The sequence below is a fragment of the Oryzias latipes genome, chromosome 2 (assembly GCF_053564925.1).
Source record: "Oryzias latipes strain Hd-rR chromosome 2, Olatipes_Hd-rR_3.1".
Classification (NCBI taxonomy): domain Eukaryota; kingdom Metazoa; phylum Chordata; class Actinopteri; order Beloniformes; family Adrianichthyidae; genus Oryzias; species Oryzias latipes.
In genome coordinates this window covers 47,287,601-47,303,091 of record NC_136238.1, presented here as the reverse complement: position 1 = coordinate 47,303,091, position 15,491 = coordinate 47,287,601, and the positions used below count along the sequence as shown (strand labels likewise).

At 43.8% G+C, this 15,491-nt stretch overlaps 3 protein-coding genes across 6 annotated transcripts in view; all 3 read left to right on the top strand.

Moving 5' to 3' along the window:
• The window catches only part of LOC144988995 (NACHT, LRR and PYD domains-containing protein 12-like), a 34,608-nt gene extending 31,430 nt beyond the window's left edge, over nucleotides 1-3,178 (top strand). For all 3 annotated transcript variants that reach the window (XM_078940546.1, XM_078940550.1, XM_078940551.1), the window contains 3 exons: nucleotides 105-281; nucleotides 1,380-1,553; nucleotides 1,870-3,178. In XM_078940546.1, coding sequence (XP_078796672.1) covers nucleotides 105-281; nucleotides 1,380-1,553; nucleotides 1,870-1,888 — 370 coding nt within the window. In that variant the 3' untranslated portion in view covers nucleotides 1,889-3,178. The remainder of the gene's footprint in view (nucleotides 1-104; nucleotides 282-1,379; nucleotides 1,554-1,869) is intronic.
• The window catches only part of LOC111946954 (uncharacterized), a 221,116-nt gene that overhangs the window by 145,499 nt on the left and 60,126 nt on the right, over nucleotides 1-15,491 (top strand). The window lies entirely within an intron of this gene.
• Nucleotides 9,760-15,491, top strand: part of LOC144989016 (NACHT, LRR and PYD domains-containing protein 3-like) — a 46,101-nt gene continuing 40,369 nt past the window's right edge. For both annotated transcript variants that reach the window (XM_078940670.1, XM_078940667.1), the window contains exon 1: nucleotides 9,760-9,878. The gene's annotated coding sequence lies outside the window, so the exon portion shown is untranslated. The remainder of the gene's footprint in view (nucleotides 9,879-15,491) is intronic.

Here is a 15,491-nt window from a genome sequence, read left to right as displayed (position 1 = left end):
TGTCAGTCTGTCATCAGGGCGGGTCCCACCTGACTGAATGGACCAAGTTCCTGGCCCTCCAGCTGCATCACTGCTCCTGAACACACTTTTCTGTCTGATTGCAGGTTGGTGAGCTGCAGTTTGTCAGAGATCAGCTGTGAAGCTCTGGTCTCAGCTCTGAAGAAAAACCCGTCTAATCTGACAGAACTGGACCTGAGCTGGAACCAGAACCTGCAGGATTCAGGAGTTCTTCATCTGTGTGGTTTTCTGGAGAGTCCAGACTGCAGACTGCAGACTCTGAGGTCAGACTCCATGTTTCAGTTGTGTTCACATCAATATGATGTCAAAGTTGTGTTGACCCACAGTGAGCAGAAATGTCCAGATTCTGATCTGCAGCAGCATCTTCCTGCAGCTGCTTGTTCTCTTCAAAGATCTGCAGAAGAACTTCTTCTTTTCTTCCTGCAGCTGCTTGTTCTCTACAAAGATCTGCAGGAGAACTTCTTCTTTTCTTCCTGCAGCTGCTTGTTTCAAAGCTGTCTGCTGACATTTGTGCTCCACAAAGTTCTGCTTGCAACCATCAGCTCTTCTTTGTGTCTTTGCTCCAACAGACTCCTTTAAAGCGCGTGTAGAAGAAGCAGCCAGAGTGCACGCTCACATGCACTCTGGGTCCTGCTGCTGTGTTTCAGCAGATGCAGCTGAGAGTCCAGCGGCTGATGTTTGTGAGCAGACAGTGACAGAGTCCTGCTGCAGCTGGATGCTGCTCTGACAGACACATCCTCCACAAACATCCTCACCTTTTCATCCACAAACATCATCACATCATCCATCAAAGCTCCCAGCAGCTTCTGACTCTTCATTCAGAGCTGAAGTCATGCTTGATCAGGGATCAATGTCCAACATTTGCTGCTGACTCTTCCTCATCACTTCCTTCTTCTCTCTGCTTTGATCTGTTGGAGCTGAAAGTCTCTGCTTGAAGGGCTGCAGCAGAGAAGGACTGGAAGATCATCTCCTGAAAACTGGGAGGAAGACTTTCCAGCATCCTGCTGCTGAAATTCTCCCATGATTCAGTGCTGTTTGGAGAAGAGCTGAGCAGAAAGAGGAAGTGGACTTTTTCTGCTGTTGCTGCAGAAACATCAGTTGGTTTGGATGCAGCCACAGGCTGATGTTTGACTTTCACACATCTGGACTTCTTTCCTGAAGCAGCTGCATGTTGTCCTGAATGTTCCTGAATGTTCTTCTTCTCTGCTTCTGCTGGACTCTTCTGATCTGCTGCTGTTGCTTCACATCTTTGGACTTTTTCTAAACTTTCTGATCTTCTTCAGCTCTGAACTCTTTAGAAGAAGCGAAGGATGAAAAACAGGAACTTTGTCTTTAAACTCAACTCTTTGTTCTGGATTCAGGTTGTGGAACTGCAGATTGTCAAAGACCAGCTGTGCTGCTCTGGTCTCAGCTCTGAAGTCCAACCCGTCCCACCTGACAGAACTGGACCTGAGGAGAAACAACCTTCAGTCTTCAGATGTTCAGCAGCTCCAGGATCTGGTGGAGAGTCCAAACTCCAAACTGCAGACTCTGAGGTCAGTAGAGGGTTGGAGTCAGTCCAGCTGCTTCCAGATGTTTGGTCCTAAAGTTAGTCTGAGAGCAAAGATGCAGAGTTTCCTGTGAAGCTGCAGCTTCTCAGTGAAGCTCTGAGGAGAATGATGACAGGCTTCAGGACAACAGTCAGCCAATCAGAGCAGCAGAAGCTCCAACAGGTGAAGATGACAGGAAGCTGCTGCTCTGAACAGGACTGAAGCTCCTGCTGCTCTTTCTGCTGCTGTGCTGCATCACTGACTGACAGACCAGGATCAGGAGACACTCCTTCATCTCTGGCTCTACACTTTCTCTCTGCAGGTGGAAGAGGAGACTCTGATGTTCCTCCTGGAGGAGCAGAGAGCAGCAGCAGCAGCAGCTGGTCTGCAGAGATGTTGTGACTGGACGGTGTTCCTGGGAGGTGGAGAGCAGAGTGATGGAGGAATCAGAGGAAGTGGAGATGAGTGTCAGAGCTGCAGCAGGAACTGATCTGAGATCAGCTCCACTGTCTCTCTCAGCATCCAGTGGACAGTTATTGTGCTGCAGCTCCCCCGGTGGACTGATGGAGAACTGCACTTCCTCTTCTCATTCTAACTTGGAGTGTTGATCTGAAACATGGGTTGGATTCAGATGTTCAGCAGCTCCAGGATCTGGAGAAAAACAGACCTGCAGACAAACAGATTCTTTTCTAGATCATCACTTTCTTCTTTGATCTCCATTTGATGGACAGATGTGAGTTTGGGATGGACCAATCAAGGATTGAGGGAATCATTGATCAGACAGAACATTTATGGATGACATAGATCTATGTGTGGGTCAGGCGTTGGATCCTGGTTCTGTCTCTGGAACAGGGACAGAACCAGAACTCTGGATCACTAGATTCTGGTTCCAGATGTTTCACACTTGATTTCTGTTCTCCAGAAACTCTCATTGACAAACAAACACAGAGTTTCATTCAGAAACCTCCAACATGGTCATGTGACCAGAATGTTCATAGTGGAGACACGGACAACGCTGTGGTCACATGACTCACTGGTCTGGATTCAAGTCCTTTGAAGTCAGTTTTTGGAGCAGAAATCCCGTCTGATCTCAGTTAGTGAACAAAAGTCTCTCAGTTGAATCATTTTTCTATCATCTCTGTTCTGTTGATGATCAAATATTGACTCATGCAGTTTGAAAGACTCAGAGTTTTGCTTTGATTGATGTTTTCCACAGTTTTCTGACTGAACTTCCTTTTTCTTTGGTGTTTTGTGGGTAAAACTCTGTTCTTTTTCATGCTAACAGCATTTTTAGCTGCAGTTTTAAAGAAGTTTCATCTAAATCCAGTTGAATCTCCTCATTTTCTAGAATGTCTAAACTAGTAGAAACTTTCTGAGCATAAAGCCTGTTTTCTCCAGAGGACATGAATGAACAGAGTGGATCTCAGTGAGGAATGACAGCCTCTGGATGCAGAGAATCACTTTGATGCAGCTGCTGCAACAACACCAACTACATTGAAGCAGGAGGGAGAAGGGAGACACCTGCTGGCTGTTTGCAGAACTGCATCTTAGTGTCCAAAGGCTTCAAACTGAAATCTGTCTGTCAAATTCCTGCTGCCTGTTTGGATCTAATAAATGCTCTTTTGAATCAACTCTGTGTTTTCTATTGATTTCTGTCTTTGACTCACAAACAGACTTGAATCTTTAGCTTCCCCCTCATCCTGTTCCAGCTGTTCTAATCTTCATGTGTTTGGTTCCTTCTCAGTCGAAATGGGTTGGAAAAGAGCTTTGGAATGTTCAGGTGGTGCTGATGTCTTTCTAGATGGGGGTGGGCAGAACAGATGAGAGCCCCTCCCTCCTGATTCAGAGGGGAACAGTGGGCAGCAGCTGAAAGGAGGGAGTGGCAATGGGAAAAGTTCTCTGCAGGTTTCTCCTTTCCAAGAACAGAGGGACACGACTCCATGAACAGCAGAAGCTAAAGAGTTGGAAAACATGCCCAAAGCTGCAGCACCACCTGCAGAAAGATGCTTCCTCTTCAGGCTCCGCCCCTCCACACCAAGAAAGATCAGAGTTTCTGCTGAGCTGCTATTGGAGCTTTTAGGGGGTCAGATCTTTAGGAACATTTGCTGTCAATCAAACCAGGAAGTAAAGTGTTTTTAAAGGTCAGATTGATGACATCATCAGTGGTGGAAACACTGGAAAATGGAAATCCAGCAGAGAAGTAAACATCAGGAACTTCCTGCAGGACAAACTGTTCTAGACTGTTGGAGACAGGAACAGCTTTGGTCTGGGAGTTGTCCGTATTCTCAGATGAAATCTTCTCCTCCAATATCTGCTGCTTCCATCGCCTGAGAGACTTGTTCTTCCATCCAACATCATCAACCTCTGAGAGAATTGCCTACGATGGATCAGAAGCAGACTTCTGTCAGCTGGAACTGGGGCTTCTTCCAGACCATGACATGTTGTTCAATAAAGTTCATTCCAAAGCGTGACTGATTCATGAAGTGGTTCCTTGAGCCGTGAGTTTTGCCAGCAGCAGGAATCCCTGAGAGTTAGGAGACAGTTTGTGGAGAGAGTTTGTAGATTTAGGAGAAACCAACGTTTGAAATGAAACCAAAGTGTCCTAAAGCAAAATCACTGAGCACATCTCAATGTTCCACAAACAGTCATTTTCCACAGTGGACCGTCACCACACACTTTACAAGACAGTTTCTCACAACTTTATGACAACAAATCCTGAAATTGTTCCATTCAAGGAAACATTGACTAATATTTGGATTGATGCTGTTTTCCATCTGTGTTTTTGGGGCGGCCGTGGTGCAGCGGTAGCGATTCCCGCCTTGCACGGCCATGAGTCGAAGTGTCCTTGGGCAAGACACTGAACCCCACCTTGCCTCTGGTGGACGGTTGGCGCCTGTGTTTGGCAGCGGAGCCGCCACCAGTGTGTGAATGTATATGTGACTGGGTGAATGGGTCTGTGACTGCAAAAGCGCTTTGTCCTTTTAGGAAGAAAGGCGCTATATAAGTATACGCCATTTTTCAAACCTGCATCAAGAATTAGCTCATGTTTATTGATTGACTTTCTGTGGAAGTTTAGCTTCTCTGATGAACCACCAGAGGGCGACAGAGAACTGTTGAGATTATTAACACAACAGTCAAAGAAATCAACATGAAACAAGAAAAAAGTCCATTCTAGAGGCCACTCTGACGTCATCATCATCAAAGACAGCGTTACCTAGCAACCATACCAAGACCATAGCAGCTATAGAGGGAAACACAACAAACCATCAACGGCGGTTAAAGCAGTCAGATGTTTGTTCTGCAGCTCAGCAAAAATCTCTGCTTTAGGTTTTGGGGAGAAAAACAAAGGAAAACACACGGAGAAGGATTCTGCAAAGGAAATCCCAAGTTCTATTGGTAAGTCAGCGTCCTGGAAACATGCTTTGTTGGTTCTGAAGTGGCATGAATTCAGACTTAGATTGGTTTGTTTCCTTGGATTCTTCAGATGGATTCAAGCTGGAAATGTTGTCAGCATAAAGCAAGTTTGGACTAAACTAAAGCAGAAAGTGGCTTTGAAGATGGTCAGGAGAAATGAGGGCTTTTTTCAGGAATTCTGGGAAGAGGAGGACTTCTCCAAACAACCAGAATCTAGGAGGAGGTTTTTTCAGCATTGAGATCAGGATTTAGCATGAGCTTCAATCCCATTTTGGTTCAATCCAAATGTTTACCGTCATATTCAGGAGTTCAACTCTGAAAGCCACCATGACATCATAGACATTAAAGACCCTGTTACCTAGCAACCAAACACAACAAACTGGAGACTATTCAAACTGGACATTTTGGGCCAACAATTCTTTTCTAACTCAAGTTTTTATGAAAAATCCAAATGATGGAAACAGATTGTGTAAAGGAAATGAGGATCTATTGGTGAGTCACAGTCCTGGAAACATGAGTTGTGCTCTGATGAAGACGCCTGATCCAAATGTGGATTTTTGAAATGTTCTTCATGAGATTCAAACTGATTGAAGCTTTGAATTAAAGGTGTCAACACATTTCTGCATTGGATTCATTCTGTTTCAGTGTCTAAGGTTGGTTTGTGGCAGAAACCAAGTTTTTGTTGAACAGTAGAGTTTGAAAAAGCAGAAAGTGGCTTTGAAGACGGTCAGGAGAACTTCTTTGAAGAGGAGGACTTCTCCAAACAACCACAACCTTAGAGGAGGTTTTCTGAGCATTCAGAGAATGCTTCACCTCTTTTTCTCTGTCCTGGATTCTCTGCTGGATTTGTTGCTGACTCTCCTCCAGCTCTCTCTGCTTCTCAGTCCTTTCTGCTGCAGCTGAGACTGTTGGATGTCCCTCATGTTCTTCCACAGAGTAGAGAGAACAGATGCTCTTCTGATCAGAACATCTTCCTCACCTCATCATGACGGGAGCAGATGTTCTCCTGCAGGTTCTTGGAGGGTTCCACCAGCTTGTGTTTCTTCCATGCAGCTGCTTTCAGATGAGGCTGAAGGTCTTCCTCACAGGAAGAGGCCGGACAGATCAAGCAGGACTTGATGGCTTTCAGTTTTCTTCCAGTGCAGACGTCACAGACCACATCTTCAGGTCCAGCAGAGCAGAGACCAGCAGGAGCAGCTTGGAGTCCGCTCTTCTTCAGCTGCTCCACTAAAGCTGCTGACATGACATTTTTCCCCAGAACAGGCCTCGGTGTGAAGGTCTTCCTGCAGTGAGGACAGCTGTGGACGTTCTCTGCATCCCACAATCCTGTAAGGCACTTCATGCAGTAGCTGTGTCCACAGGAAATAGCCAGCGGATCCTTCAGCAGATCCAGACAGATGGAACAGCAGAAGCTACATTCATCCACATCCTTTGGCTGCAGAGTTCCAGTTGAAGAAGCTGCAGTTCTTTCTGCACTGAAGGTTTCCTCACAGCTTGTTTCCCTTCCAGACTCTGAACTTTCAAAGGTTTTGTCATCAGGAGGATTTCAGGATCAGAGTCCAGGACAGTCTGGGATGTCACTGAAGACTTTACTGCAACTCAGAAACATTTATTGGTTCAGCTGTCAGTCAAAGATCCTGAAAGAGACAAAGTCCAAAGTTCTTCATGTTATCAACAAATGTTGTGTTTTAGCAGAAACAGTCAGACGTTCTTTAATTTAAGACAGACTCTGGAACTATGAAGAGATATTTCTGCCACTACAATGAGAAAGAAAGACAGAAAATCTAGATTTGTACTGAAACTTGATAGAATTTTGATTGGATCCTGAAACAATGAAGTCCTGTTTCTATTCAGCTCAACAGCAGCAGGAAGTAGGAAAAAGGATGACGGTTCACCACAGTAGACTTAAAGCTGTACTGATAGAAAATGTCATTTTTGACTTGTTGACATTTTTCCTCAGAGAACATTTGCTGCATCAGGATGACTCTATGTTGAAGAATGTTTTATTTTGAAAGGAACTCATATCATCCTTTGTTAAATGAAAAAATCAGTTTTATAGTCAGAAAAAATGCTGTTTTCTCTTTACATTTCAATGTTTTATTATTAAAAACCACACATGGATCAAAATCCGCATCGTAACATCAACATAAATAAAAAGCAGTCTGCTGTTTTTCTGGTCAGAGACAAACAAACCAGAACGGCTCCTTTAGTGTTGAAGGTTGCAGACTCCTAATCTGACCTTTGACTCTACAGACACCTGGACAGTTTGGCCTCGCCCCCTGGCGTTCCAAACAGGAAGTACCTTCTTGCTCCATAAGCCAGAATCCCATAGACTTCTATTGAGAAATAACTGACTGATCTAGGGCGATATAGAACTATTTTATATAGAGATTTCATATCAGACCATAATGATATGAATCACCATATAAACCAAATATCTGTATTTGTAAAATGTGAACGCTCTGTGTCTCATAAGAGAAATGTTTTATCATCAGCAGATTTAAATGTTTATTTCCCATCATGCATTTAATATAACAGATGCGCTAAAGGACCATAATGCAACAGTTTTTCGGATAATTAGGAAAAGGTGTTTATATTACAAACTAAACTGAAAATTAAAGCAAAACTTTCAAGTTTCAAAATAAAACATGAATCTGTGAAGATCTTTTTATTTTTACCAAACTACTTCTGACTCCGTCTCACTGAAGTATAGCGCTTTCTTTTTTTCTCCACGCGTTTCCATGGTGACTCCAGAAATCTGCGATCCATTGAGAATGTCTTTATGTACCTGCCGCGCACGTGCATTAACCCAGGGTTACCAAGTCGAGCGTAATTACGCCAACTCATATCTGGTCTTTTGGAACCGACATAGGCAAGGCAAGGCAAGTTTATTTGTATAACACAATTCATACACAAAGTAATTCAAGGTGCTTCACAAAACAGAAAAATGCATTAAAATCACAATACATCATAGAAATAATCAACATAAAATTTACTTTAAAAGAAAAGAAAAAAAAAATTTGAAAACTGATTTAAAAATAAAGGAAGGAAAGGAAAGAAAAGTGCAGATAGGACCTTTCAGTCATATACACGGCTAAACAGAAATGTTTTAAGTCTAGATTTGAACATGAACACAGAAGAGGCCTCTCTTACGCCTTCAGGGAGGCTGTTCCAGATTTTAGCTGTAGAATATTGAAACGCTGATTCCCCTTGTTTAGTTCTGACTCTGGGAATCAACAGGAGGCCGGCCCCTGAGGTCCTCAGAGTACGAGATGGTTCATATGGCACTAACATGTCAGAGATGTACTTTGGTGCTCGGCCATGGAGAGACTTGTACACAAGCAGAGCTGCTTTGAAGTCTATTCTTTGAGGTACAGGGAGCCAGTGCAGAGACCTGAGCACAGGACTAATGTGATCATACTTCCTGGTTCTGGTCAGGACTCCAGCAGCAGCATTCTGGATGTACTGAAGCTGTTTTACAGCTCGTTTGGAGAGGCCGGTGAGCAGGCCGTTACAGTAGTCTAACCTGCTGGAGACAAATGCATGAATAAGTATCTCCAGGTCTGGCTTTGACACTATGTTTTTGATTTTGGCAATGTTTTTCAGATGGTAAAATGCCGCTGATGTTACTGACTTGATATGGCTGTTAAAGTTCAGGTCAGAGTCCATGATTACCCCTAGATTTCTGACTTGATTTGAGGGTTTAAGACACAGAGAATGAAGGTAGCTGCTGAGACTTTCTCTTTGTTTCTGTGGGCCAAAAATAATAACTTCGGTCTTGTTTGAGTTTAGCTGGAGAAAGTTGTTCTGCATCCACGCACTGATCTGTTGGAGGCAGTGGTTGAGTGAATCCACCGGCCCATATTCACCTGTTGTCAGTGACACATAGATCTGAGTATCATCTGCATAGTTGTGATAAGATATGTTATTACTGCGTATTAACTGCCCTAGTGGCAGCATGTAGAGGTTAAACAGAAGGGGTCCCAGAGTAAGCAAGTTCAGGCGGATTTCAGCCAGAGTTCAGGCTTAACGTCAGGCTAGTTTAAACATGCTTCCTGGAACACGTTCCCCCCACCCCATCTCCATCAATTACCCTCCCTTTCCATCTTGATCTTGCTCACCAGCAGCATTGACGATTGAACACTGCTTTCTCACCTGCTCAGATACCCCTCCCCATATTCCACCACCCTTCAGCTCCACTGGCTTCCTGTCAGATGCAGGATTGTCCTCAAACTATTCACGTGCTGTGTGTCAGCGTTGTGTGTCATCATTGTGTGATTTGATGTCATCACAAGTTGCAAGTTTTGGAGATCAATGCAGGGAAGCAGATTGAGATGGTTTGGGACACACTGAGAGGAGGATGTACCCCCAGAGTGACCCCCATTTCTCCTTTCTGCTCTCTCCAGTGGCTGACTCCGCCCCTTAGGACGTCCCCCTGTGTGGATCAGTGGTCAGTGGGTTGGAACCTGCTGCAAATGCAGGCTCTGGTTCTAACTGCTGGATCAGAAGTGGAATGGGAGCTGTAGTGGTGTGTCTGCAGCTGGATGTGGAACACATGAGGGAGTGGGGTCAAAGGTCAATGTTGTCAGTCTATTCTCCAACAATGCTCCAACATCTTCAAAGGTTTTTGGTCCCAAATCCAGAGTGGAGCTGGTAGGACGTGATCATTTCAGCCCCTCAGAGCTGAAATATGATCATGTGTCTTCAGCTGGTGGTTGACGGCAGCAGCTGCAGTCACATGATTTCTTGTAACTGCAGAGAGGACACACACATACACACACACACACACCCACCCACACACACACACACACACAGAAACACACACACACACACACACAGAGGGAGGAGTTCTGCTCTCGGTCAGAAAGCAGTTTGTCAGCAGACACAGATGTTGGAGTTCCTCTGTTTTCTTCTTTGGTGAGTCTTTGTGTTAAAGTTGTTTTCTGTTCTCATCATGAAGCTGTTGTGTTGATGTGTGAGGAAAAGAGCAGCAGACAAACACATCAGAGGTCACTGACAACATGGCATCGTTGGCGTGTTGAGACGGTTCAGAGAAAGCCTTTGAGAAACTCTGATCCAGTTTGATCTGTGGATGTTCTTTTAGGCTCTTAATGTGTTTTTAAAAATCCAACACATGAAGAGGGGGGGCTGTTAGAAACTATGATGATGGCGTGAAGACATGTTTCCAGAGGCTCCGCAGCAATTCCACAAAAAAAGCACAATTTGTGTCCCTCTCTTACTTCAAGCTGTAAATTGCTCATCAAGCTATTTATTCGAACAGCTTATTATACACAAGTAAATGCAAATTTTAAACCTTTTCTAAAAGTAATGAAATTATGTGTTTTACATTGTTTTGTTCATTTTACATCACCAATTTTGTCATGTCCCTCACAATCTAACTGAAAGTTCACTTCACAAATACCAATCAATTTTACTATAAAAAGTCAATAATATTTACGTTATTCTAAAGCTCTTTTGATAGCAATGATTTTTTTGTTTCAATATTAATAATAAGTTATTAATTAAAATAGCTCTGGACCATAACCCTCCCAGTCCATCCGGAACGAAAGCCACACCCTTTGACCAGGCTGGTACTTGGGTCCCACCACCCTGTGGCGATTAGCAATCTGGCAGTTGCTCTCCTTGGTGCAGAGGAGACCGGCCCTGGTCTGGTGCCAAATTTGTTGGCACCGTTGGAGATGGAGCTGAACCGAAGGCACTACCAGATTGAGTTCATGTGACAGAAACAGAGGTGGTGAGTACCCAAGGGAAGCTTCGAAAGGAGACATCCCCATGGCAGAAGCTGGGTGAGTATTATGGGCATACTCTACCCATACCAGGAACCTGGACCAGTCCGCATCATTCTGAGCTGCCAGACATCTGAGTGCCGCTTCCAGCTCCTGGTTGGCTCTTTCTGCCTGGCCGTTGGACTGAGGATGGTGTCCTGACATTAGACTAGCTGTGGCTCCCAGAGCGGAGCAGAATGCCTTCCAGACCTGAGAGATTAACTGAGGACCACGGTCAGAAACAATGTCCGAGGGGATCCCATGTCGGCGGAAAACATGGTTGCCCAGAATGTCGGTGGTCTCAGTGGCAGTAGGAAGCTGGGGAAGAGGAATGAATTGAGCAGATTTGGAGAAAAGGTCAATAATGGTGAAAATAACAGATTTGCCAAGAGAGGGTGGCACTCCCGTCACGAAGTCCATGGCAATGTGGGACCAGGGACGACCAGGAGTGGACAGATGGAGCAGATGACCAGCAGGAGGACAGTTGGACGTCTTGGAGCAACCACAGGTGGTTCAGGCCACGAAGTGTTTGTGCACGTCCTTCTCTGGGCCAGAAGAAACGTTTCTTTAGAAGATTGAGTGTTCTACGAACCCCACCATGGCAGGAGACGCGGGAAGTGAGGATGTCAGATCTGAGGGAAGATGGTATGTAGATAGTTCCTTGGGGGCAGGGCGCATGATTGGGTTCCTCACCTTGGGCCTGTAAGACCCTAGTTTCGATGCCCCAGGTGAGGTTCCCCACAATACAGGTGTCAGGAATGATGGTCGAATGGGTGGTGGTTTCAGAAAGGTTGTATTTCCTGGAGAGAGCATCAGGTCGGTGATGACAGAATGAAAACGATCAAAAAAACAGACACCAGCGAGCCTGATGTGAGTTGAGACGTTTAGCTGATCGTAGGTAGGCCAGGTTTTTATGATCAGTCCAAACAATAAATGGTTGTTCAGCCCCCTCCAGCCAATGATGCAATTCTTTCAAAGCGAGCTTGATCGCTAGGAGTTCCCGATTACCAACGTCATAATTTTGTTCACTAGGTAAGAGTTTACGGGAGAAGAAGGCACAAGGTTTAAGTTTTATGAGTACTCTTCTCTTTGGGAGAGAAAGGCACCAACACCCGAGTCGGAAACGTCAACTTCCACGATAAATTGTCTCTTGATATCGGGTTGGATGAGGATAGGAGCAGAAACAAAAAGTCCCTTGATTTTTTTTGAAATTCCAATTGTATGGCTTGATGGTCGAGGTGAGTTGAGTGAGATGGGCGGCTATACTACTGTAGTCGCGAATGAATGGATGATAGAAGTTGTGTCAGGTATTTCCCAGTTGGTGACAGCTTCTATTTTTGAAGGATCGGGTCAGATGCTACCTGCCTCAATAATATACCCAAGAAAGGGGACCATGGATACTTGAAACTCACATTTCTCAGGCTTAACAAACAGCTGGTTTTCGAGGAGTCTTTCGAGGATGAGACAGACGTGGTGTTCATGCCGAGCAAAGTCTTTAGAATAGATAAGTATGTCGTCGAGGTATACAAAAAAAACGATTGAGGAATTCGCAAAGGAAGTCATTAACGAGCCTTTGAAAAACCTCAGGGGCATTAGTAAGACCGAAGGGCACCTCCAGGTATTCATAATGACCCAAAGGGGTGTTGAAAGCCATTTTCCACTCGTCACCTTCACGAATTCGGACCAGGTGATAAGCGTTAAGTAGATCCAACTTAGAAAATATGCGAGCCTCCTGAACGGAGTCAAAAACAGAGCTGTTCAGAGGGAGTGAGTATTTGTCTTTAACAGTGATTTGGTTAAGTTCATGGCAATCGATGCAGGGTCGCAAGGACTTGTCTTTTTTCTCAACAAAGAAAAACCCTGCACCGACTGGGGAGGAAGAGGGACGGATGTGGCCTGAGCCTCCTGTATGTAATTTTCCATGTCTGCCTTTTCAGGGCTGGATGGATTAAATAATTTCCCCTTAGGCACAGCAGTGTCATTAAGGAGGTTGATGGCACAATTATAGGGCCTGTGAGGTGGTAAAGCACTGGCTTTGGCTTTACAAAATACAATTTATAAGTCATGGTAACAAGCGGTGGTAGTGGACGGAATAGCGGAGTGGAGGCAGTTAGCTAAACAGAATTTACTCCTTGGGTATCTGATCACTCAAAGATCTCTATATTGAGGGGATGTTCGCCTCCTTTGAACAACAATCATCCTAAATCAGTTTGCCAAAGAACCACTTATCCCACTCTTTGCTAATTCGAAGTTTTGTCAAAGAAAAAACCCAGCAGTTTCCATCCAGACCACCTGACCATGATTTTGCCAATCTACTGATTCTGACAATCTTCAGCTGCCTCCACCATTATCAAAAGGGATGACATCATTTCTGTATGAGAGGATTTGGTCTATGAGCAAATCTTCTACTGTGGCTATTAAAGTGGCATGTGAGCAGGATTTAGGTTTTGTGATCTAGGACAACCTTTGGGAAAAAGTCCTGAAACTGGTTCATAGTTCCTCATTGTTCGCCAAAAGACAGGATATGAGTTGGCGTAATTACGCTCGACTTGGTAACCCTGGGTTAATGCTCGTGCACAGCAAGTACATAAAGACATTCTCAATTGATCACCGATTTCCAGAGTCACCATGGAAACGTGTGGAGAAAAAAGAGAGCGCTAACTTTAATGAGACGGAGTCTGAGATTTAAATGACGGCACACGGCTGCATAAGTAAAAGAAAGAGTTTCTGTAGTAGAAGAACAGACAAAGTAAACACACGATTTTCTGATCTTATTTCCATTTTCCTTGTGACGCATAGTTATATATAGAACTTATCCAATTTTGCCAACTTAAATGAATTACTTCTATTGGTAACAAGTAATTGAGTTAAATTTATTCAACCTAATTTCTTATGTCTATAAAACTCAATAATTGTTTATACAACTCAAATTTACACATTTATCTAACTAAATGTCATTTTACTTCAATTCAATTAATATTTTTCCATCTTAATGAATTATAATTCTTGAACTCTCATTTGTCTATGTTTGAGCCGGCAGATATGCTCATTTTTATAAGAATAAAAAGAATGAAATAATATGCACCAGGTGCACACATACACATAGGAATTTTCCATCATTATCATTACATCAAGTAATTGTAGGGGTGCTATATAGACTTATCTTCCTCTCCCTTCCTCTCACTCATGGTGCAGAGACTTATGCATAGTAGGACGAAATAACTCGGCAGAACACAGTAAAACAGTTATACAACTAAACACATTTGGTCAAAAACCCACACTTAAACCCAAATCCGTCCAGACAGGCAAAGGGAATGGTATCCCACAATCCCTTGCGATGCCGATCTAACAGCAGCACCAAAGTTACACCTACTTAATTGAATTAATTTGAATGAAAGTAAAATAACTGTCTGATAACTATGTGTTAATTTTAAACTGACTTAACAAAAAAATGATTTATCTTATGAAGCAAATAATGAATTTAGATCAAAGTAAAAAAGTTTATCTTTCCAACATCCATATGTGGTCTTATCACCCTTTCATGGTGGAAAAGTATTATCTGAGCTTCTTCATCCACTAAATCAATCTTCAAATGGACACGCCATGCTGCTTCACCTCTCTGTAAACAAACTAACCTTCAACTAAACCTGCTCCAGACCAGGGGCCTCATTTCTAAAACTTTGCGTAGGATTTGCGTCAGAAGTGGCGTACGGATGAAACACAGGACGTGCGTACGCACAGAAATATTTGGATTTATAAAACCGTGCGCACACACATCCTACACATATTTCCCTTAATAAATCACAACCAATTCTAAATGCAGCGCAGCTTTTATGGCTTCATGACACGCCCTTAGTTGCCCATAAGCAGACGCCGTAAATGCTGTAGCCTAGGCTACAGCACTCCATCGGGAGGGGGACCGGAGCGCCAGATGCATGCACCGGGTGACACGCGTGGTTCCTTGGAGTTCTCCTCTGTAACGCCGGGCCCAGAAGCCCGCAGAGGTCCAACAGGACGGCTCGAGGAAGTGGGAACCGGCTCATAAGCCACTCGTCGACGTTTGCCAGCAAGTCTTCTTGCTGTCTAAGGCTACGTTCACTCCGAATTCTACCATTTGCCACATCTTCTAAGAGCGCAAGATCAGCCATTGTGCGTCATTACGCATCGTGATGGGGCATTTTATTTCCCTCCATTTAATTGCATCGACGTGGAAATGGGAAATTGTTCCGCGCAAATGTAATTTCTTGTTGCCTTCTGAATGGTTGAGACATACGCCATACATTGTTTTATCAAAAATAACACAAACTAAAGGCATATGCATGAATACCATAATTCCATAGCTTATGATGAAATGTTTTAATATGAAGACAACTTTCCCCAGTGAACAATTAGTACGTCTGTCCGTCCGTCCGCACGCCTGCACCTATATCTGCTCCGCCAGCAAACACATTAACATGAATATCAGTTTTGGACATTATTTCGTTCTGTTAACTTTATTGTAGAACATATTTCACTTTTCTTTCTGCAAATATGTGTTCATTTGAATTTCTGTTGTAATTTTGGTTTGATTTTTTTGTTTGTTTCACTGCTGATCGATCAAACGGGTGTTTGTGTAGCTGTTAATTGTAAGACTTGCTTTGTGAAGTCTTCATGTTATTTATGAGAGGCAGTATTGTCATTTTCACTTTCACGTGTTTTGTCCGTCTGCCGAGGGTGTCGCCGTTTCTCATTTCACCCGTTTTTG